Source organism: Condylostylus longicornis, unplaced genomic scaffold (genome assembly GCF_029603195.1).
Source record: "Condylostylus longicornis isolate FDR11 unplaced genomic scaffold, ASM2960319v2 ptg000018l, whole genome shotgun sequence".
Taxonomy (NCBI): Eukaryota; Metazoa; Arthropoda; class Insecta; order Diptera; family Dolichopodidae; genus Condylostylus; species Condylostylus longicornis.
In genome coordinates, this window is record NW_026577987.1 from 11,817,508 (window position 1) to 11,842,882 (window position 25,375).

At 22.3% G+C, this 25,375-nt stretch overlaps 2 protein-coding genes across 3 annotated transcripts in view; both read right to left on the minus strand.

The window, feature by feature from the left end:
* LOC129606406 (G-box-binding factor-like) overlaps window positions 1-25,375 on the minus strand; it is a 116,196-nt gene that overhangs the window by 74,153 nt on the left and 16,668 nt on the right. The gene's annotated exons all lie outside the window — the stretch shown is intronic.
* LOC129606405 (probable serine/threonine-protein kinase DDB_G0282963) overlaps window positions 13,259-25,375 on the minus strand; it is a 196,605-nt gene continuing 184,488 nt past the window's right edge. Inside the window, exon 6 of the mRNA XM_055516724.1 lies at window positions 13,259-13,945. Within this exon, the coding sequence (XP_055372699.1) occupies window positions 13,942-13,945 (4 nt within the window). The 3' untranslated portion in view covers window positions 13,259-13,941. The remainder of the gene's footprint in view (window positions 13,946-25,375) is intronic.

Consider the following 25,375-nt stretch of genomic DNA (forward strand, 5'->3'; position numbering starts at 1 on the left):
TGTGCTCATGGCAAGAAGAATATAGTACATATAGTTACATAGCAAGAAATATAATTCACGGCGAAAATTTAATCCTTTCTTCTTAGAGAATACGATGTTTCATTTAGCAAGTGTAGAATAATTTCAGTTCACCAACTTCATACTGTAATATTCATATCCCAAACAAAACCAAATATTTTATTTTGGAAATGGATCGCCTTCCGAAAATGGCTGCCGGCCCCTACTCTAGATGAAGTAATTGCTTTAAGTCAAATAAAATTTCAAACAAATCAAATGTAAATAAAAATATATTTTAGTAATTCACTGATTAATTGTAATTGCAATTGTAATTTCCTAATTTAGAACAAAAAAACAATTCTTTATTTATTAATCTATTATTAAAATTGTATCATTTTTAAATTTTCACCTTTATTTTTATTTTAAAAACAAAATATCGAAAATTCTTTTTTTACAAAAAAAACGTACACACACGTATACAAAAATATTAAAAAGAGAAAAACAAAAAAATTCAATTTCATTTTAAAATTTCTCTTTATTTTTTTTTTATTTATCGCAATACTTTCAGTATTCATTCGTTCCTTGACTTTTCTATATAAATAAAACACAAAAAAAAAAAATTAAAAAGAAAAAATTATTTAAAATAAAATTTCAGAAATTTTTTGGCACAAAAATAAATATGTCGAATTCAGCATTATTGCATGTCAAAATACCAAGCATTCATACATTTGTTACGTTCGTTAACATTAAAAATTTTAATACGTATACGTGTATAACTTTATAATATAGTAACAAACGTGTGTGTTACCGCATATTTATTATAGAATATTGAAGTTATTAAAAAATTTTTCCCAGTAAGTTTTTTTAAGAAATTTAGTTTTGTTTTATTTTTGAATTATGCTATTAGGGAAAAAAATATTTTATTCGAGTAAATTTACCACAATTAAGTACTGTATACGAATTTCAATGAAATTATTACGGAACAGTCATCTGAATTTTGTGGAATTTAGTACTATTTCCTTAAATTATAAGTTATTATAATCATTGAAATATTAAATTTTAAGAAAATAAATGAATTTTTGTAAAAAATTTCTTAAAATTTTAAGTATTAATTTTATTAGATCTCGATTTTATATTGAAAAAATTCTGATTTGTCATTTTGGAATTAAAATTTTGTATGGAAATTTTTGAAATAAAATTTTATTCAACTTCTCTTGTTTGCAATTTAAATTATGATTAATAAATTATCAATACTAATTTATTAATTATTTATATTTTAAATAACCTAAAAATTATAACAATATTAAATATTTATATAATAATATGTAAAATTACAAATTGCTCTCATTGATTTCTGAAAATATTTTATTAATAATCTGAAATTAATCAATTAATTTAATATTATATTTGTCACTATACCAAAAATTGTATAATTAGTAGAAGTTGGAAGATGGCATTTTAGGCAAATTTTATTTAATTCTGGTTGCATTGTTTAATTCGAAGCTGTAATCGGAATCGTAGTTTTTAAGACAATTAATGTTAGTATATAGTGCCGAACTCTGGATCAGAGTATCGAGTCAGAAAATAAATTGAATATTTAAAATTAAATAAATGAAAATTTCAGAATTAAAAAAAAAAATAAAACCTCAAATCGAGATCAGAATTGCAAAATTTTGCTTTCAATTCAAAAGCCCCCAATTGGAAATCGATCTTGTATATTAAAGAAAATCTATAATTTTACCTGAAAGATTCTACAATGGGATAATTTTATTTTTATAATATTAATAAAATTGTTACCTTGATTTAACAACAGTATAAATATACATATACACATACACTTTTAAAATAAAATGATGTTGATGATTTAATTATTTTATATGTATATATGTGATTTGTTGCCAAAAAAAAAAGAAGACAACAAAAACGATATTATATCCATGAATATTTCTAAAAAACAAAAAATTAGAAAAATACTTTTTGTTCGCAAAAATATGTATAATATGTATGTGTGTATATAATTTTGTAAATATGCATGAATTATTTGCTTTTCTTCTTTCACTCTTTTTATTTCTTTATTTTCTATTTTATTGGCAAATTTCCAAAATATTTTAATTATTTTTTTTTTTAAATATTGTATATGTTTTATACACAAGATATTTGATGTACATACATTTCACATACATACAAATGCATATATATTTGTAGGTATTATATACATATATACATGTATCTATGTATACATGAAATTATTTTGAGGATATACGCTTATGCAATTCAAAAAATTACAAATAGAATTTTTTTTTTTTTTTAGAATATTTCAGAATATTTTAAAGCTATTGTTGTAATACTCTAGTTTTTTTTTATTTTGCTTTCATAAAGAATTTTGAATAAAAACAAAAAAAAGGAAAAGCCAACTTTTTAATTATGTTCAGGGTAATAGGGTTCCGATGAACTTGTTGTATATTAAATTCTAAAGATTCTTTAGTTTTATATTTTTTGTTTTTTGTTATGAAGGAGAAGAGAAAATCAAAAGGATGCAATTTTTTCTGTTTTTGTTTTTTCTGGAAAATTTTTATATACAAAATTGCAATTTTTTTTATTATGTAATTTTTCTTTTTTTGAAATCAATTATGAAAATTAAATTTTGAATTTTTTCTTTTTTTTTTTTTGATTCACTAGAAAATTTTAATTGCATTATCCAAGAAATTGACTTGGAGATTTTTTTAGATAAGAATTCAAATAAATAAATTTTAATAAATTCACGTTCTATTTTTTTAGAAATAAAATTAAATGATAAAAGCAATGAAAAAGCGCTATATAACCTAAATACTAACAAATACAATAATAAATAGGAATAATTTATTGCATTTGAAAATATTCTAGAATCATGACACATTGAATTTTTCTGGATCTTTTTAGCATAACAGTGTTTATTTTTCCAAATTCTTGCTCATTTTACAAAACACTGCGAAAATGTTAAAATGCCAATTATTTATTTAATTTATTTTACTTAAAATATTCAATAAATTGATAACTGCCCCTAAAAATATGCAAATTTGTAGAGGCATTATGTATATTTTTGTATATACACTATATTCATAGTTTCTTACAATTAAATTATGATTTCTTTAAAATTAAAATATTTTTTAATTGAAATATTATGTAACAAAATTTTAATATACATGTATACTTGATCACTTGATAGAATTTGCGAGCATATTCAAAGATTTTGTAAAGTATTTTAGGTAAAAATGGAAGTATTTTTTTACTCAAATTTTTTTGCTAGATTTTATAAAAATTGAGCACGCTTATATGACATGATACTTTATGTACACAATTGCATTTAAGTAAATTATTAATTTTTTTTTATTAACTTTATTATAACAAATATTATAAATGTGAAGAAATTAATTAATTTCGGAAATTCCACAATTTGACATTTTTAAAATAGCGATCTACATTAGAAAAACTATAGAAACACTTTCACAACTATACAAATTTATTTCAATACAGTAAAATGTTCATATAACGAACAATTCAAATGCAAAAATTTCATTCGTAATAAAGAGTAGTTTTCTTAGTTGAAAATTAAATTAAATAGTAAATTTCTCTAGAGCCACAATAATTGTTCGATAAACAGAGAAATTTGTTATATCAGGGAAATCGTTGCATGGAAATCTATTATTATACTTTATTAGTTTAATGATAAATTTCATTTTGTATAACAATAATTTCATTTTGAATTTTAATTATGTAAATATAAATTCAAAAATCAGTAGAAACCATCCTATACCAAAGGAAGATCAACCAATTTATGTAAAAAAATCATTTTCTTTTCTCAATTAAATTCATAAATTTAATTGAAAAAAAAAAATTCTATATTTTCATTCCAAAATTAATTTATTATCAAAAATTATAATTTAGATTTCTAAACGAATCAATCGAAATCGTTTATTTTAATTGCATGAAAAATGCTTGGAACTCATTATTTTTGGTTGACATTAAAAATAAGAGATCGATTTTTATGATTTAAAATCATTTTACTAAAAACCACTCTTTTTTATCTTTGATTTTTATTTTTTTTTTTAATTTTTAATTTAAATATCACCTTTTATAGTTTCCCCAAACATGAAAATATAAAAGAGAATAAAATAAAATAAGAGCAAAAGAGAAAACCAAATGCAAAAGAAAAAACCGTCATAAAGACAAAATAAATACAACGATAAGTTTTTAATTAAAAAAAAAAATTCAAAAATACAAAAGAAATAATGTTTTTTTTTCCTTTTATGTTTTTTCTTTTGTTTTTCTAATAAAATTCACACCGTATAATTTTTCCTTTTACACTTTAATTTCCATACAACTGTAACTAACCTCTCTGCACTCATCAAAATTCCAATGATAAACGATTATGTTTGTATACATTTTCTATATACATGAATATATACATATGTATATAGAAAATGTATACTTATCACTTGCAAAAAATATAAAATCTAAATGTGCATATGTGTGTTTGCATAACAACCATTTGTGTATATAAATAATATAATAATCGTAATATTTATAATATTATGTACATAATATGTACATACAAGTATTTTTAATATGCAATAAAACTTAACTTTGATTATGACATTCTGATTAGTAAAGCAAATAAATTAAAAAAAAAAAAACAAAATAACAAAAAAAAAATCAAATAAAAAAAAACAATAAATTTGTACAAAAGTCTGACAACAATAAAAAAAAAACGAGAGAAAGAGAGAAAAAACAAATAAAAAAAAATTACAAAATGTTTACAAAAATAGAAATGAGAAAAACGAAGGAAAAAAAAACTCGGTCTGAAGCAATAAAAATTGATGACAGCGCAATGCAAATATGCAAGCACACAAATCTAGCATAAGTACATGTTTATGTGTGTGTATAAACAAAATTGTAGAAAAGAAATTATAAAAAAAAAACATAAAATAAATAATTCGCTTACACTGCAGATGGAAGCTTTATAAGCGATTTTTTTTTCTTTTTTGTATTTTTAGCAAAACATTAAAAAAAAAAATAAAAAAATTATTGTATTTATTTTATATTTTTATGACTATATTTCTATCTCTTTTCATTTTCTATTTTCCATATGTATATGTATGTATATACAATGCAGAATACAAGGCACAGAACAAGGAAAAATACAAAAAAAAAAAAAATTATTGCATATTATGCATGTTTAGTATTTCATATGAACATTTTTACATACTTATGTAAATAACTATGTAATATACATAAGTAATTTTTATTACCCATCATTGTAAAAAGAATATTATGTAATAAGAATATTATGTACATCATATACATATATACATAGAACAAACAAGTGCACATGTACGAATAAAATTTATCAAGTCGTACTTATTTTAATATGCCTACTTTATTTATTCATATGGCTGTATACAAATGTACGTATACAAACATATGAACATTCTATTGTACATTTGAATATGAACATACATAAATACAATCATAAATGAATGCAATGCATATATATCCGAATTATTGCATTTTGTAATAAAATAGAAAAAAAAAAGAAAGAAATTTATTTTTTATTTTTATTTCGAAAAAAAAAAAAAAATTTCCCTTTCGATTTAATTAAAGTGTCGCGTCTAAATTGGAACGATAAATTTAATATAAGTACATGTTTACATGTATGTGTATGTATATATGCATGTTTTAAATAAGATTCTTATGTAAAGAATTTAAGAAGTGCGCAAAAATTTTCAAAGAATAATATTAAATTTTATTATCTTAAGAATTTTCATTTTATATTTAAGAGTATACTTTGAAATGCGGTAGATTTTTCTAATAAATTGTTAGAAAAAAAATTTTTTTTTTGAATAATAAAATTAATTAAATTTGAACTTGAATTTTATTTGTTGTTTAATTGGAAGAACAAAATATTATGTATAAAATTTATACTTGATTACATACCTAATCATAGATTTTTATTAGAAATAAAAATAATTCGGGATTTAGTTGTTATATGGCAGTAATAATAGTTCTATATACTGTTCAAAATACATAATTTAAAATTAGGACTTTAACAATATTTTACGTCATATTGATCTACTCAATAATATAATTTTAATGGCCACATTTTAATGGCGGCATTTTAGGTAGACGTAATATTGACTTATTGCAGCAGTAATTAAATACCGATTGATTCTGATTCTTATTATATTCTTTTATAAGAAATTTTGAATTATATAGGGTTAATTATTGAATACATTAATCGGAATATTGAATTTTGAAACTTATTTGAATTCAAATTAAAAAAATTAATTTAAATTAAAAGTTTCTAAGCGCGGGTTCCATTCCAATTACTATTATGAATTGTTAAACTAGATACGTTAAATGTGACGTTAAATCGTCAAATTACTTGTCAAATAATTAAAATTTAATTCGAAAGAGTAATATAAATGATTAGAGAGTTATAAAATTGTTATATTTAATAACAACTTTATTATTGCTATTAAAAGTTGACAAATTTTGTTTTTTTAAATTGGAACGTATGCGGATTTCAGTAATCACATACATATAAATATTGAAATGCTGATGTTTTACTAATCATTGCGTATACAATTTAATAATTGTGTCACACATTCTATTTCAATATAATGAATTAATTATTCAAATATCACTCACAACTTGTCTTGAATCAATTTTTAATCATTTACAGTATGTATGTCTTTAAAGTCTTATATTTTACTTACAATGTAATTATATAAATTAATAGAATGCAAGCCTAACTTGATTTTACATCCGGTTATCAATAGTCGCAATATAATCTTTTATATGGAGCATCATAAATTATATATTTTTTAATATTATATACTTTGAATAACACACACTCATTATTTAGCTACAAAAAATTTAGAACATTTCTGATTAGATTACAATCTTATCTTATCAGAATAACTGCTTATTTACTTAATTATGAATTATTTTTTTTTTTACTTCTAGTAATTAATTTTATTAAATATTGTTATAATAATCTGTTATTTACTAAGATTTATTATGATTTTATGGTACTTACTGATTTATAAGAATTTTTATTTGGAAATGTAATAATACTCAGAAAAATTTGTGATTTCAATAATATTCACTTTTACCAAAATAAATTTACCATTGAAATTCGGAATGTTGAGTGTTATTATGAAAAAAAAGTGTTGTTTCTCATGCTATTATTGTGACAAGAAAGGTACACCTTAATGACGAGTATACTAACTTTGATATGGAATTTCTAGCCACTTTAAGGTATAACTTATGCAATTTGAACACATTTCTTGACCAACCTAAAATTCTGCTTTGAGTTAGAGATGTCCACCCACAGTCGTCCAATGGGCACGACAACGTAGAAGGAAAAGAAACGAACATCATCAAACATTTAGGAATGATATCTTTTTTGACAAAGATTACTGTTATTGTTACTGCACCAATTCCAACCCCATATTTGGGTAGCTATTACACAACCCTAAAAACTTATTATTATATTTTAAAAACTAATTAAGGCAATTCTATGAAAGAAAGTGCAGAACACTAGAATTTTATAATCAGATTGTCATAGTTTACGGTATTTAATTCTGTTGGTTAAGGTCATTTTAATGTTTTTACTGCTTTCATTAACAGTTTTCAACATATTTAAATTTTAATCACCTTTAAATTATTATTTAATTAATAAAAAAGTGTACAACATGATTTTCTTTCAAAATTTCATTATTCCTTTTATTTCATGCAGAGGGAAATATTATGTGCAAATATAATTTTCCATTACCGCATATCACACGTATGTACATATGTAAATAATTATTTATAAATATATAGTAAATTATCTTAATATTCTTTTTTCTGCATTACACACAAAATAATGTACACTTGCTTAATAAATCATGCCAAAATATAAGAGTATACAGCATATATTTAGGCGTAACTTATTCAAGATTATTATGCTACAGCTATAGACAGTAAGACGAGAAATTTTTAACATGTTTATGGGAAATGTCATTCTTAATTTACGAGCTGACATATCAGAATATTGAAACATTGTACATATATGTAGGTACAAGTATGTCTATGAGTATAAAATATGCTTATTTAAATACAATAATTAAATATGTACATAAGAATATGTAAATTTTTCTGCTTGAAGGGATATAAAATATGTACATGAATCTAATGTACATACATATACATACATTTAAGTACCTATTTATATTTAAATTCGTTTGTAAGTGAAAAACAAAAAATATATTGCAGTTGCACATTATTTATGTTTGTATTGTGTGTATGTGTATTGTTTTTAGTTGATGAATTCTCGTTGATTATTGAACTTTTGTTCTTTCTCTTTTTTTTTTATTTTACGTATGCAATGTGTTATTTATGTTTAGAGTAAAACGTGCCAAAAAAAAAAAAAATTCACATGAGTGATTTTGTAGTATGTGTTTTTTTTTTTTTGTAATTTTACTGCTCTCGTATACATTTTATTTTGTTGCTGTCATTACGTGACTATTTTATATTCACAACACATGCATTTTGCATACCGACATACATAAATATTTTTAAAGATATATTTTGCACATTAATATTATTATGTGAACATAAAATTGATTTTTTATTTTAAACATAAGTACATAAATCAAAGCATATGAAAAATAAAATTGAGATAATGACAATTAGAGAGCAAAGAGACGTACGTAATAGTTTTAAAATGTAAATAAAATCATAAACATATGTACGTAGTTTCGATCATAAGAGAAAGAGAGCACTGTTCGGAGTGCTTTAAATTTATTTAAGGAAAATATTAAATTTCGGTGTATAAAATTTGTATACAATTCAAAAATAAACAATTATAATATTTTTAATATCATTTTAAATTTCATTTTAAAACAATTTAATTTCAGATTCGAATTGAAGAGAAAAATTTAAAAACCAAAACAATAATAAAAATTTTTGGTTTGGAAAATTTTATGTCATAAAATTGAATGTCATACAAGTCTGAATTTTTATTTTTAATTGCATAATAAACAATTAGCAATAATATGCTGGCGACATGCTTACATACTCACACACATCACACAATAGATAATACATATAAGCTACATAATATTTAATTTGATTTATGCTTCTTAAATTGAAGCTGACACAATGACAGACTGACAGACATAAAAAAATTATAGACCTTATACTCTACAATAAATTCATAAATGAAATTCATATTTTAACCAGTTTCTTAGTTGTTCAGTGATGATTAATTATTAAAATAGAAAATTATTATAGAACAAAACGTAAAATTGTTATGATTGATTATTAGAAGATTATTTCGAAAACCTTTATTTATTCTTAATGTCCGAATACTTTAAATTAAATGGAAATAATTATTCGAAAAAAAAAATAAAATGGTTATCTTTTACAATGTGAAAATTATTTTTCTTCTTATCAAATAATTTTTTTTAATGTTATAATTTAAAATAACCAGCTATAGCTACTGATTAATATTTAATTTTTGATTAGATTAAATTATAGAGATTTAGAGTATTATTACGTGTATTTTTGATTTACGTGTAATTTTATATGATGACTAAGTTTTAATTATCACTTTCATAGTCGATTTTAAGTTTAAATTTCTCAAATTCGAAAATACCAAATTATGTAAATTACTTATATTAAATACTAATTATTATTTAATTAAGAAAGAAAATAAAACATTGTCCTCTAAAGGAAAGCACGAATGACTACGGATTTGTTCTTTATTTCTGACTTAAATGATAATGGTTACCGATTTGTACTTTTTTATACATAGCACCTGCACATATAACATTATATTTTTCTGTAGCGGCTAAATTTTTTTGTACTTTCAAATGAGGAGTATATGTATCTTACCACAAAGTTGTATTAAAAATATTTTCAATTTTCGTAATTTGAATTTTATATTTTTGATGTGCGTATCCAAAGCAACGAGTCAATTCTTTGAGGACAAAGCTGACACAATAATTTCTAACGTTTTGAGTTCACAAAGTACTTACATATCTTTTATGAACAGCAGATTCATTTAAGGTAATTTTTGTTAGAAAACTCACATTCTACTCTACAAAGTAAATTAGTAATTAAGGAGTGAAAAAATGAATTTTATTTTCATTTATAATATCAATTAATAAAATTTTATACCTTTATGGTCGTTTATTACATAATACATAATATCAGCCTGCAATTTTTAAAACATACAAAATTTTAAAAAATTAAAATAAATTACAAAAACAATTTTACACTCTAACTAAAGTAAATTAATTCAATCATAAACTTCTAAAGCATATAATGTAAAACAATAAATTACCAACAAATGAAAAATTAAATTTCCAAAATTTTAAAATTCCATAAAGCAATTAAAAAATATTTCAAAACTGTACACTTCTTTATGTGACACAAAACTGCTTGAAACAATATCGGTTGGTTTGGGAAGGTGATGACGAAAAGAATAAATTTACAAGCTCACTTCTTCATAATTTCAAATTCATTATTTAAACAATCAATTGAATCCTTAAAAAAGAAAATAAAAGAAAAAGAACGAAAAGTTCGAATTGCCAAATATGTGCAAATTACTTGCTTATAATCCTACGGTATTTTAATGGGCAACGTAATATTATGTAGGTATGTAGGTGTACAGGTACAACTTTTCTTCTCTTTATCATTTCTATCTTATATTTATTTTTTATTTCATTTAAAAAAATTTTAATTATTATTTTCATTCGTTCTCTTTTATTCTTTCTTTTTTTAGAACAAATTTTCGTGATTTTTCTTTTTTCTTTCTTTCACAATTTTATGACCCGTATAAATGTCAGAAATTTTGTTTTTTTGCGAAATATTTCATATACACACATACATATGTACATACTTACAGAATATTTTTTTTGTAAATTTAATATTTTAAAACAGGAATTTTAAATCCCAAGAACCCATAAAAAGCAAACACTTTTGTCTGCTACAAAACAGTTGCAAAAAAAAGAGAGTTTTAACAGAGAACAAAGTACAAAATTACAAAAAGAAAAGTAAAATTTTGTGTGGCAGAGGAAGAAGTAAAGAAGCAGAGCAGATGGTTTCGGTTTCGGTTGTTTTAAGAGGAGAAAGAAGAGAAAAGTTACCATATTAGTATGTAAAATTGTAAGATGAAGAGAAAATGTGAAAGGCAACAACCTTTTCTTTAATTCTTTTGATTCTTTTTATACACACTTCTTTTTTTTTGTGTTTCTCTGCTTATTTGCTTGCTTTCAAATTAACAACAACACAATTTTTACCGTTCTTTTTTTTCTCTTTTGCATCAATGTACGTAACACACAACGAATAAATAAAAAATTTTACGGTTATGAAATAAAGTTATGGGATTTTACGTTATTTTGATTTTCTTCTTGTTTTCATTTATTTTTTTACTAAATTTAGAATTAACAATTTCTTCTGTCTTGTTGTTGCTGTTGTTGTTGCCGTTGTTTTTGGTTCCTATATTCTCTTGTATATTGAAGAATTATTTTTGCTTTTTGTTTTTTATCAACTCATTGCGTTTTCTAAAAACGTTCTCTGTTTGTTTGACTTTTTTTTTTATTTTAAAAATAAAATGTAAAAAATTAAAAAAAAAAATTCTTTATCTTTTTTTTTCCTACTGAAATGGAGGTAAGGTTTTTTTTAACAGGTTTTCTTTTTTTGATTTCAACATTTTTGCTGTTGCTGTTTTTTTGCTTCTAATTCTTGTTTTTTCCATTGTTTTCAAAAGAACATGAACATTTTTTAAAATGAAGATTTGTCATATCCGAATTTTTCATTTTTTTATATATTTTTTTTTTCCATAATTTTTGCTTTTAAATATCCGCATTTTAAGCTCTTTAAAGTCAATTGTTATTAACATAGTAATAAGCAAGTCGTTATGCACATTCATACACATGTGTGCAAGTATTCTGTATATGAACATGGAGATAAATGTAAGTACACTCAGAAAAAAACCACGCACTTTACTTTCTTTAGAAATTCTATTAAAATTATAATAATTTTTTTAAATCCCTCAGTAGTCGGTTAAGAAAAACAAGTTTACCAACAACCATATCTTATAATAGCCTCCCAAATCATTAAATAGAAGTGAAAACTTAACTGAAATGGCAAAATGCAATTCTCTGAATAGTATTCTTCGATTCTACAATGAATTATGAAAGATTTCTTCTGCTGAAAGATGTTTTTTCTGCACTGGGTGTACTTTTGAAAGATTTTAGATTTGTTGTATGTGCATACTTCTACATTCCCGAATTTTCGGCATACTTAACTTCTACTAATTAAAAAAAAAATTAAATCTATATTATACACTCCTTAATTCATCAAAAATTAAATTTAACCTGAATTAATATAATAAACAAAAATCTCATCAAGTCAGCAGATAACCAACCACAAGGTGTATTGTCGAGTTTATCGAATATGTTGCATAAAATTATGAATTGGCCTTTTGAATACTTCTTTCATATTTTAAGGACACTAGTAAGGCTTTAGTTAACATACCTAGAAGAACAAAATACAAAACTTTTCCGAAAACTCGATATGGGAAAATTAGTGTCATCACATTACGTTCTTTATTGCGGTCGGCAATTATATAGTTATAACAAACCGGTCTAACTTACATAATAAAATTTATGATGAAAAATTTAAAAATTCTTGCATATTACGTACATATATATACGTATTTAAAAATAAATTCAAAATCACATATTTATGTATGTAACAGTGTATAACTAAATTGAGTAAATAAAAAAATTACTTTTTTCATTTACATTTTAGCACACAAATGCTAATTAAAAATTAATAAATTTGTTAAATTTGAATAAAAAATTTCCATTAAAAAAAAATTATTTGTTAAAATTTAAATTTTGTAAGTAAGAATAAGTACTTAATTTAACAATTTTCTTTATTTTATAAATTTGTTCCATATACAAAAGAATTGGCGCCATACAAAATAAAAATTATAAATTATTGTTAAGTCTAAACTAATTCTACTCTGAACTAATAAAATAATTAAATTTAAAATTACGTCATAAAATGTTATTCATAAATTTTTTCACATTAACAACTTGGACTAAAAAAAAGTGCATACTTAGACGAACGAAATTAATTAATTTTTTATGTGATTCAATTTTCTTGAATAAAATTTTAATTTATAAAAATTTATAAAACAAGTTTGGCCGCTTTAATTGTAATTGCAATTTCAATTCATTTCTAATTATTTTCAAACATAAACAAATGTTTGCCGTATAACAAAATGTTTTCAATATAGCTAGCTTTCAGGGTATAGGGTCAGATTTAGTATTTTTTATTTCAAGTCTTTATGAATTTTTATGATATTGTTTAAGGACGACACTAAGTATAGTAATTAATATATTGAATTAAAAAATGGTTAAGAAAGAATTTGAAAGAGATGCAATTTTTATTTTTTCACAGAATTTAATAAAATTTAATAATGGTTCTCCATTATTAAATAACAAAAAAACAAAAAAATTATAATATTGCAATTTCGAATACTGATTATTCTAATCGGAAAGTTAACAGAATCTCAAATATCATACGGCTATACAGCTAGAAATGGTTTACAGAACTGCCTGCAGAGAAATTTAGTGAAGGCATATGAAGTATCATTAGGTTTCGTTCCTATTTTTTTATGGTGAGTTATCCCAATTTTATTCTAATTTTATCCGATATTTTCATTCTTGTCGAATAGCAAGTCTTTTTTTTTCTCCACTTCCAGCAGTTTCTTATTTGTATATATTCATGAGTATATTATGGGTAAGTATACTTATTCTACTCGGGATAGAGCTATGATTATTAATAACACACTTACTCTAATTCAATTTCAAATTAATTTTAAAACGAAATTTTGGTGACTCACCTGAAATGAAAAAGAAAAAAATTATTAAATTAATTTATATTTTAAAATTTAAATTTTACATTAAAAATTATTTTTTATATAAATTTTAACAATAATAATTGCAATTAAAGTAATAATAATTTTAAATATTTCGAAAAAAAAATTTTAGAAAATTCAGAGACCTTGTTTTTAATTTAAAACTTTTAAAATTATAATGAGCCCCCTTATTAGGGACGCAAAATTAATATTTTGAGTAATTAAAGGTGACAAAATAAAATCAATTAAAAGCATATTTTGTAAAACCCTCAAATACCAAATTATTAAATAATAAAAATATGATTAAACATTTTATCAAATTTTTATGTCAATATTATAAAAATTTTATGACTAGTTATGCTACATTTAAGGCTCAATAATAATTTGTTTTTTTCTACACACACACACACTTAATCTAATCTAGACAATTCTACATAATTATTTTGAAAAACGTTGTCATTGAATTTTATTACCATTAACTATTTTAATATTATAATTGTTAAAAAAAAAATGTTAATATAGATAAAAAGATTAGATAAATTTTCTATTTTTTTTTAATATTGTAAAATTAGATTTAGAATAAAAAAAAAGGAAGCAGCTGTAAATTTCAAAAATTATTAATAGAAAAGTGCGAACTTTAGACAATTTCATTTGAACAAATAAATTTAATTCTTACTTGTACAAATATTTGAACTTTGTGTATATACACAGGTGGTTTTAAATATGAAAAAAAAACAGAAATTTAAATAAAATATTTTAGAACTTCAATTCTAACGCCATTTTCTTAATGAATATTAATTACTTTTCATAGTAAATTTATTCTATAGATTATAGAACAATTAAAAGATAAAAAGAAGAAAAAAAATTTAAATACATACATACAAATTTTTGTTGTGGGGTGGTTGAAAGTTCAAGAATTGAAAATTACAATTTTATTAAATTTTATCATACAAGATAATAAATTTTAATTATAAATTTTTTTTAATCTTAAGTACAACAACTTCCTTTTTTATTATTTTAAAATATTTGTTTAGTAATTTGTAAGACATGTGATATTTAAAAAAAAAACTAATTTAATTGCAGTCTAAGCAACGCTAATTGAATTTTATTAAATCGTAAATTTACAAAACTTTTAGAAAGAAAGAAAAATAAAAATTAAATTTACTTTGTCATTACCCTTTGAATTTCGAAGTTATATTTCGACACACAATTGTAGCAGATAATTTAAACCTATTCCGAAAATATTTCTGTTCTTTTTAGGAAAAATATCCGAAGTCCAAGAAATTTTTTTAATAGCGTACAAATTTCCATACTTTTTTTTAAAAAAAAAAGGGTGGTTGTTTTATCATTTTTATCAAAATAATCAAATTTTAGGCGGGAAATTGATTATACTGGAGAAAATTCGAATTATTTACAGAAAGAAAGAACTATGTATACCTTAACAAGTACAGTTATAAGGCATTTTTTTGAAAATAACAAGAAATTTTTATTACTTATCAAATTAGAAAAAAAAACTGAATTTTAAAAATAGAAACTTCTAATAATTTTGAAAAGATCCACAAAATTTGATTTCAAGACAATTTAAGTATTAAGAATTTTATATATATAACTAGATTCAATTAGATAACTATTTGTAATTTATTTTAACCTTAAGCCATTTTATATTTTGCACCTTGTTTTGTTATACATAATGTATAAAACAAATTATTTTGAAATTGTTAATTTTGCATAATTCATAATTTATAGAATTATTCTAAATATGTTGAATAACTGGCACTTACACCACACTCAACTCAGATATATAAACATACACAATAGGAGTAGTTAAAAAGAGTAATTTCCTACATTTGTTCCCGCTACTTAAATGACTGCATTATTTTTATAAATAACAGAAGTGAATGTAAAATCCTGAATATTTAAATTAATAAATTGCTTTTCACTCAAAAATTCAAAAAAAAACTTTCATACATTTCCGGTGTTTTTTACAAATTACTTAGTCCGAAATCACTCCGAATGTAACAATTATAACAGTTATATTTCTGTGTATTTGATATACTTCTGTATATCATATTTGATTTTAATAAAATTTTAATTTAATTATGATATTTAGACGATGACAAATTCGGAATAAATAATTTGTTAATATTTTCTTAAAAATAATTAAAAATAGTTGATGAGTGAAATTAAATTATTAAAATCATATTATTTAATTTTAATACTCAAATTCATGCCAGAATAATTTAAAAATATTGAAAAATTCAAAATTAAATAATTATGTTAATTTTTTTTTTGCTTAACATAAAAAATATCGAAAATTAATTTGTGACATGCATTCCATTTCGAAAAAACGAAAATATATTTGATGAACCGGTAAAGTTCAAGTACAATGTTCGTGTTACATGCGCTTATTTTTTAGTTACATATATATGTACATAACTTATATACATATGTGCAAGTAAGTATGTAAAAGGCTACAATATAACTAACATCACATGCAATATAACACACATTTATGTTATGTTCGTGTAACAGAAAATTCTATTATTTTCATTTTTTATAATTAAATCTCTTTGAAAATATCATAATGATTTTTTTTTCTCCGTACTTTATTTATTATTCAAAAAGAAAAATATATAAAAAAAAATTGTTGTATATCATGCTAAAATTATGAAATAAGATATTTACCTCCCCATTAACCAAACAATAATTTTCAAAAAAAGAGAAAAATAAAAAGAGAAAAAATTGAATAAATAATAACATTTGTTTTATATCGTATATTTCTGTATTCATACAAGGCGCAAGTATATACATACATATGTGTGTAATATACTGTTCATACACAATCATTATGTTCACCTAAAATTGATAGCATGAATACGAGTATAATTTTTTTTCAACACATGAAAGCATGTAAAACGACATATGAAAATGCATGCCTGTGTGTGTAGTATATAACATTAAAAATGGGACTGAAATCTTAACATAAATCAGGTAGATATATAAAACTTTAATATCAATTGTGAATTTATGTACATACATACAAATGTGAATTGTGTATATTTACACGTAAGTATGTTGTTTGATAAAAATTTGTTACAATTTTTTTTCCATTTTACCTGACTTATAAAAAACGAAATACAGGTAAAAAATAAGGCATATAACAATAAGTATAACATAATGGTATAAAATGAATGGGGGAATGGAGCATTATTAATTTTATAAAATTGCTGTAGAACGTAGAAATATTATACTTTTACATATAATAACAAAATTTATCATTAAATTCTGCCAAATGTTATTCTTTTTTAGCAATACCAGTCGATGCCATAGATAGAAGTTATAAAGAGGCAATAATATCATTCATTATTAGTGTTAAATTTTAGACTTTTATTTAGTGTTTTGTATGAAAATTAAAAACTAAATTTAATTTAATAATTCAATAATTTTGTAAAAAATTCACAAATTGCTGTATCATATGTTTGATTTCAAGTAATAATTTAGTGCTATATAAACTCATATATAGATTATAATCTTCAACATGTCGTCGAGAATCTTATAAGTACATTAAATTCATATTTAATATATAAAAATAAAAACATGACCATTTTTGAAAAAAATTGTTAATAAAATTTTTATAATAAAATTGATTTCAGATCAGATTTAATTATCAATAATTTCAATTTTACGAATTGAAAGCTAAATATCACTGTTATATAAAATTTCATGAGCAATTGTCATTAATATTTATTCATAAGCAATAATTGTATTAACATTTCTAGGCAATTTGCAGTATTTTTTTTAAATTATTTAATATTAATCAATAAAAAATTATATTTTAATTTAAATTCAAGTTATGTATGTTCATTTAGAATCTACTTATTTTACGTAAAATAATCAATACGAAAAAAAATCAACGACTTTTAATGAACCATGACATCCAGCATTTACGTATACAAACAAAATCTACATACTATATCATTGATTTTAAATACTTGAAATGATCAATTTATGTAAGAAATTAGTGAGTCTATTAATAATTACAAATATGTTCTTTCGATTTCTACACATACCTTCATATATAATAATATAATATACAACCGTACAGTTATATAGTACATAAATTTATATGTACATGTTAAATAAGGTTATATTAGCCTTGAGAATTTTATAAATCAATTTATTTTCATCATAAATTTAACATAATCTGAATTACATACATAAATTTAAGACAAACACTAAGCATACCTAACTATTTTATAAATGTATATATCCATTTATGTATAAACTAAAACCGCATTCAAAAGATTTTGATGCTGGTTAAAATTTTTATTTTTTTTTTTGTTATACGTGCAGCATTACGATATACGGTTATAATCTTTAATATTTAAAATGTGCATACATACATACATATAGATGCATACATACATACATATCGATAGAAAAAACAAAAAAACGTGATAATTCATTTTGTTCAATAAGAAGATCATTTTATGGTTACTCCGATTTGCCAATTAAAATCATATCCACATACATACCTTACATACAATCGTGTATATGAGTTAATACCACATAAAACATAATATAGAAAGGTGTGTAAGCATTATATACATATATGTATATACTATGTATTAATTTAAAAAAAGGTAAAAATTGTTACTCATATTATGAGAAACTTTTTTAAAACCGGTTTTTAATTTGATTTTCATCTTTGTTTTTTATATTTGTTTTGTAGTATGACTTGTTTTTCCATGTACAAGTATAATGCTTTTTATGTGCAAAATAAAATTGTTATACGATGTTATATATGTAAGTATATATGTATGTACGTAAACGTTAAAAAAGTTATGAAAGAAAAATCACACTATAATGTGCTCGAACATTAAGGCACATATTGCCATTCCACCATGCCTGATGCCATACTTTTACTCTACAAAGTCATTTACATACATAATTGCTTATTACACATTGTTATTATTATTATGAATTTCATTTAAAACAAAAACAATTTAATTTTTTTTTTATTTTTAACTTGGTTTCTAAATAACAAAGACAAAAAAAAATGAAAATTAAAGAATTATTTTCAGCAGTCACGGTAATGGATTTTTTAAGCAGTAAACACAACAAAAACATAAAATAAATAAAAGAAAAATTACAAAAAAATTCCACCTTTTTCACCTTTCCCCCCTCCACCCCGTTATTTATTGATCAAAATCACAACACGTCTTTTTGGAATTAGCAATTTTTAACAAAAAATGTAAATAAAAAAAAAAAATAAAAGAAAAATCTCGAACAGGTTTTTCTGGTTTTTTTTTTCTCTGTTTATTTTTTGCAGTTTTTCAAAGGTGGAAGATATAAAAAACAAAAAAGGTAAAATATTGGTAAGATAAAATTTAAAAATCTTGTTTTATTATTGTTGCTATTGTTTTTTGTTGTTTTTTATTATTTTGTAATATTTTGCCTTGTAATTATTTTTGTTATTATTGGGATGACGATGTTTAAAAATTTAAAATATGAATACATACATAAATACCTACATATATCTAGAATTTCTACACAAAATTTTTATTGTACAAACATACATACTTACGAGTATGTATATGTATTTGCAATTTAAAAAATTCATAAAGTAATTTAAGAGTGTCTTACACTTAGCACAAATTACGAGTAATTTTTAAAAATTAATTAATAATTTATGGTAATAATAAATTTTGGTGCAAATTTGCCAAATATAAAAAAAAAACGAAATTAAAAAGATAGTTTGCGTACCTTAGATTTAATTTAATTTAGAAATTTGGGTTTAAAATGAAATTCAATTTCACAGTAAATAATTAACATTGAGTGTAATTATAATTTCTATTGCGTCATTACTGTAATGAAATTTCTTTACATTAGAAGGAAACAAAGATTTGTTTACAAATTTTTAAGAGAGAGAAAGAGATTTCATATCAAATAGAATTTTTAAAGTGTAATGTTATCAAAATTACGTTATTGAAAAATTTTTTTCAATATTAAGTATGGAAATTTTAATAAAAATTAAGGAAATTTAAAGAAAAAAAAATATGGGAATTTATTTTCACGCAATCGATCAGACATCAAGCTTGTTGAGAAACAATTTCGATGGAATTGGAACTATAAATTAGAAAACTAAATTTGTTATGACTCCATCATCTGTCACACTCTCAATTTTGCTTAACAATATTTATTGATTGGCGTTTCTTCTACTGTAATTTAACATTTAGAATTACCCTCGGTGTTAATCTTACTTTCTCATGTAGAACCACTTTAATTAAACTGCTTAACTATTTTATTGTAAATTATCAATATTAATTTTACATGCTATAGATTCTTTTTTTTTTTGCGAAATTCTAGTTAAGGCGATAGAAATTTCAAAAACTAAATATTGCATTGAGTTCTAATGACAAGCAAATTATGTAAGTAAAATATGAAATCCATAACAATTTTTGAGGTGTTTAAAGAAAGTAGATTCTTCAGCACATTTCCTTTGAGATAAAAATTTTTACCCATAATTTTACAAACACCCAAAATACTCTGTTTTAATTGAAATTTGAAGTTTACTCATTGTTCATGGATTTTTTTTTTAGGTGTACTTGCATTTATACAAACACGTGTATCTTTATAAAAAGTGAGTACAATATCAATTTTTTTTGCTTTGACTTAACTTTGACTTATTGACAATAACTGGTAAACATAACGATCTATAGGTGAATTTTTTTTTTTATTTTTATATTTGTTTTTACTATACATTTATATATATTTATACATATATATATGTAAATGTATTTTTGTAAATAACATCGTTTTTGTGGCTGTCATTTTTGTCATTAAATAATACTTTTCTGTCATTGTGTTCTTTTATTTTTTTTTTTTAATTTTTTAACTATCATTTTTTATAAATGGCTTTTGTTCAAATTTGTACATTTAAACATATGTATATACGTATGTATTACATGTCAATGTATAATTTATTTGACTTAATTGTTATTTTTTTCTGCCATATTATTATTTTGGAGGTAAAAACGAGTTAAAATACTTAAGAATTTTAAAATAGCTACCCAAATTCATTAATGAACATGCATTGTACATTAAAATCATTAATGGAACTTGAAATTTTTGCACTTTAAAAATAATATTAAAAATTAATTAAATACACAATAATATTTCAATGTACAAAAATAATATACACATTTATATATAGACCTATATAAGTAATCAGTTAATCACATACCTAACATAATTATTTATAAGCAAGATTAGAGAATTGAATAACTTATTTAACAGCAATTAATTGGTGAATTACAAAAATTCGATGTTAAAATTTTAACAATTTTTTTTTGTTATTTTGACAATAATTTCGGTATTATTTAAATAAGATATGAAAGGTTATTGTCAACTGGTATATTTACATAAAAATTAAGATATATAATAGGTTCATACACCATATTACCATATTGTTTATACATCAATATTGAATTTATTTTCAAAATGTAGTGAATATTTTGAGAAAATATTTTAAATTATATGCAATTTTATTATTAAATTTTTATGAATATTTAATGATTTCGAATTTAAAAAAAAAAACTACAATATTATAAGTGTGTATAATATTATATATAGTATTTAAGAGATTAATTTACAATATAATTAAATAATAATTTATTTAAAACGAATGATTTAATATTAAAACGGAATATGAAAAAAAAAAAACCGATACAGTTTAATGACATTAAAATTTTAAAAAGGTGAATTTCAAAAAAAAAAAAGAAATTTAATATTTGTTTTTTAATAATACATACATACATATATATACATATTTTTATACATATATATATATACAGATATGCATATATACGGATTTAAAATGGAAATCAATTAAAAATATTTTATGAATAACTTGAAATATCTTAGCCTGCACGTTATGTTAAATTTTATATGTAGTATGAATGTATGTTTCTACTTAATATGAAACCAGTTTTTCATTTCTTTTATACACAAACAAATTTACATTAATACTGAAATATTTTCCAAGTAAAATTAGTAATACTTTAAATAATTATTTAATAAATTAATATATTCAAGAATAGAATGATTAATATGGCGGCATGTTAAAAACATGCGTTTAAATTTAATTTAAGAATAAATTTTTAAAAAACAAAAATACTTTGCTCCTTTAAATGTGGAACCTTTCAAAAAATTTATATTTTTTTAAATAGATTTTTTATTCTTGAATTTATCAGCCTCAATGTGTAACCCTACGCCTAACTGTGTGACTGAATAACCCACTTTTTCATCTCGATTTTTATTTACTATCAAATTAGAAGTCTAATTTCTTTAATATGAATAGGAATTTATATGTATGTAATTTTTCTTATAAGATTGCGAATTTATTTTTTTAATTAGATTTTCGAACTCTTTTTCAAAATAACAATTGAACTTGCCATCTTTGATTAATTGATTTTTATTCATAAAAAATAATGTGAATTATATTTAAGTGTTTGTTAAATGTGTCAAATAACCTAAATTAATTTAAATTTAATTAAACAATAATTAACCATAATTATTACGAATATATTTTTATTAGTAAATCTTTTTGTTTAAAAAATATTCAATATTATACGACCGTAAAAAACATCGTTCAATTTCATAGTTGCCATTTTGTCATCTGAATTTTGCTCTCATTTTATCAATTTATGCGTGGCAATTATTCAATTGTGTATAGTCCATTCCATATAATATTACTGCAATTTTGAAGTCTCGTACACTTACATGTATTTGAACATTACTAAACTGTAATACTCAGGAATCAAAACTTTTTACTATAATCAAAACTGCTTAATCGTAAATCAAAAGTTTATAGAAGAAAATTTTAGTAAAGTAGATTATAAATCACCCTCCTTATTTAATTATTATTCTAATTTCAACAACTTCTTCCAAATTATTAGTTACTGATTTTTGTTATTACGTAAAATCTGTACGATATTTGAAGTATATTAGTTTAGTTTACTATTCTCACATTTTCCAAGTTTTCCACTCATCATTAAATTTCTCGAATCAATAAAAATTGTTTTCCCTTAACATATTCACAAACACTTTTACTCGACTTTTACACTCTACAGTACCTGACCTAACAACAAACTATTCAATTTTTTTTTTCACATGAACATGTGCAAAATTCTTTCTTTTTTCTTCTTTTTTTAAAGTAAAATTGAAAAAAAAAAATTCACAATAGAGGGTAAAAATCAATTCGTTTTCAATTCGAGTAGACCTAAAAAAAAAAAGCGGACAGTACAATATTTCCCCCCCATGTTATTTTGATTTTTTTTTTTTTTTGCTGGTAAGCGGAAATCAAATTGCCTTTTTATTTATTTATAGACACATTTAACATAACAATATTTATGCATTTACGTATGAATGTATGTACGTATGTAAGTTATGTGTGTACAATCTTCATAATTAACTTTCATATTTTGCTTTTTGTTTTTCTTTTTATTTCGTGTTCAGTGCGCTGTGCCTCCCCGGCTTTTTTTTTTAAGTGTTGTCGTACGTTTTTGTTCTTGTTGTTATTATAATCGGGTTGGACAACATGACAATTTTTTTTTCATGCCATTGTTGCCGTTTTTTCTTATTTTAAGTATAGTTGATTTGTAGTTTTTGTTCGATTTCATTTTGTTGAAAAAATTTTTTTTTTAATTTTTTTGTTTTGTTATGCTTTAACACTCCTCAAATACAGAAAAGCAAAAAAAAAAATTGTGGATTTTTTTTTATGGTTGCTTATTTTTTTTTTTGTTTTTTATTACTTTGAACATTTTAAATAATAATTTATGTTGGCCTTGATGAATTGACCGTTATAATGGTTTATTTTTCAATAAGATTTTTCAACGTTTTATTTTTCGTTTTTTTCTTCTTGTTTTTTATAATGGTTGGTTTGTCTTTATTATGTCATGCACGATTTTACTTTGTTATTTCTTTTCTACTCTTTTAACTTTAAAGTGGTTTAATTTTTTTTTTCTTTTTCTTACAAATCTTGGTTTGCTTTTAACTGAACCCCAACAATAATGTTAAAAGCAACTGTGTTGTAGCGTTGCGTTCCGTTAAAATAAAGCAAAAGATATTTAGTGGACGTTGATAATATGAAAAAAAAGCCTATTTATTTTAAAAATTTAATATTCTTTTTTTTTTTTAATCTGAACTAACATTTTTTTTTGTTCTTTGTTTAAAAAATTAATATTGTAAGTAAAAACACAACACTAATGATTTAAATGAGAAGTGGAGAAAAAAAAATATTACAAGAACATTGAGTGTTCGGTCAGTTTGTTAAGTTAATTTTACGGTTGGTTGAATTGGATTTTATCAGTTTCTTTAAGTCCGGTCATTATACTGTGTATTTGTTTCTACTTCTTTGTGTACCTACCTACTTAAATACACCTATGAAATACTCATACATTGTTGTATGCATTTTAAATATTAATTTTGTTGGTTATTAAACAAAAATTATAGAGATATCAATGTATGTATATTAAATATTAAAAAATAGATAATTACAAAAATTAATGTTATTCACAATTACTACATCCTTATTAAGACAAAAGAATGCGATAATATTTTGATAAATTAATTATTAAACCTCGTACTAATCGATATTTTGAGTTCTGTAAGGATGTTATAAGAAAAATATGTAGAGAAAATTTGAACAATATTTTCAAAAACAGCATTATAAGCATTTTTGAAAATAACATAATGACAAGAAGAATTCATCAATAATATTGATCTCGTTTATATGGCAGCTTGAATGCTTGACTTGAAATTTTCTTGAAACTCAAACTGTGTCAGCTTGAAAGCCCGAAAATGACCTTTAAAGCTGTTACATTTCAAGTGAAAGGAAGCAAATTGTTTTGATTGACTTGAATGAAATGGGCTTTAAGTCAAGTAACGTTTGTTTGGACATAAAATAGGCTTCAAGTAACATTGTAGCAGCCATATAGCTACATAGATAATTTGTAACAAATAAGTATTTACAGTAATTTATGTGTAGGAATAATGGAGCTTTTAAGTCAATTCGATAATCAATGTATGTACATAAATTATGCCCCTTATTATGATCAGCGAAGCGAATGAAATTTTTGGCGAAAACGAATTTTTGGTATTATGATTAGCGAATTTGCTTAAAGTTTAGGCGAATGAGCTGTCAAATCTGTCGAATGAAAATTTTGTGGGACAAGCTTGACGAATGAAACTAAAAATCAAAATAATACATAAGTAGGTGTTTTTTTTTTATATTGGATATTATGGCATTTTTAGCGATATAATGGAAAAAATTTAAATTATCTGCAAAATAAGTTCATAAAATTCTACAAATTATTGTAAAAAATATTGATTGTTTAAAATTAATTTAAGGGT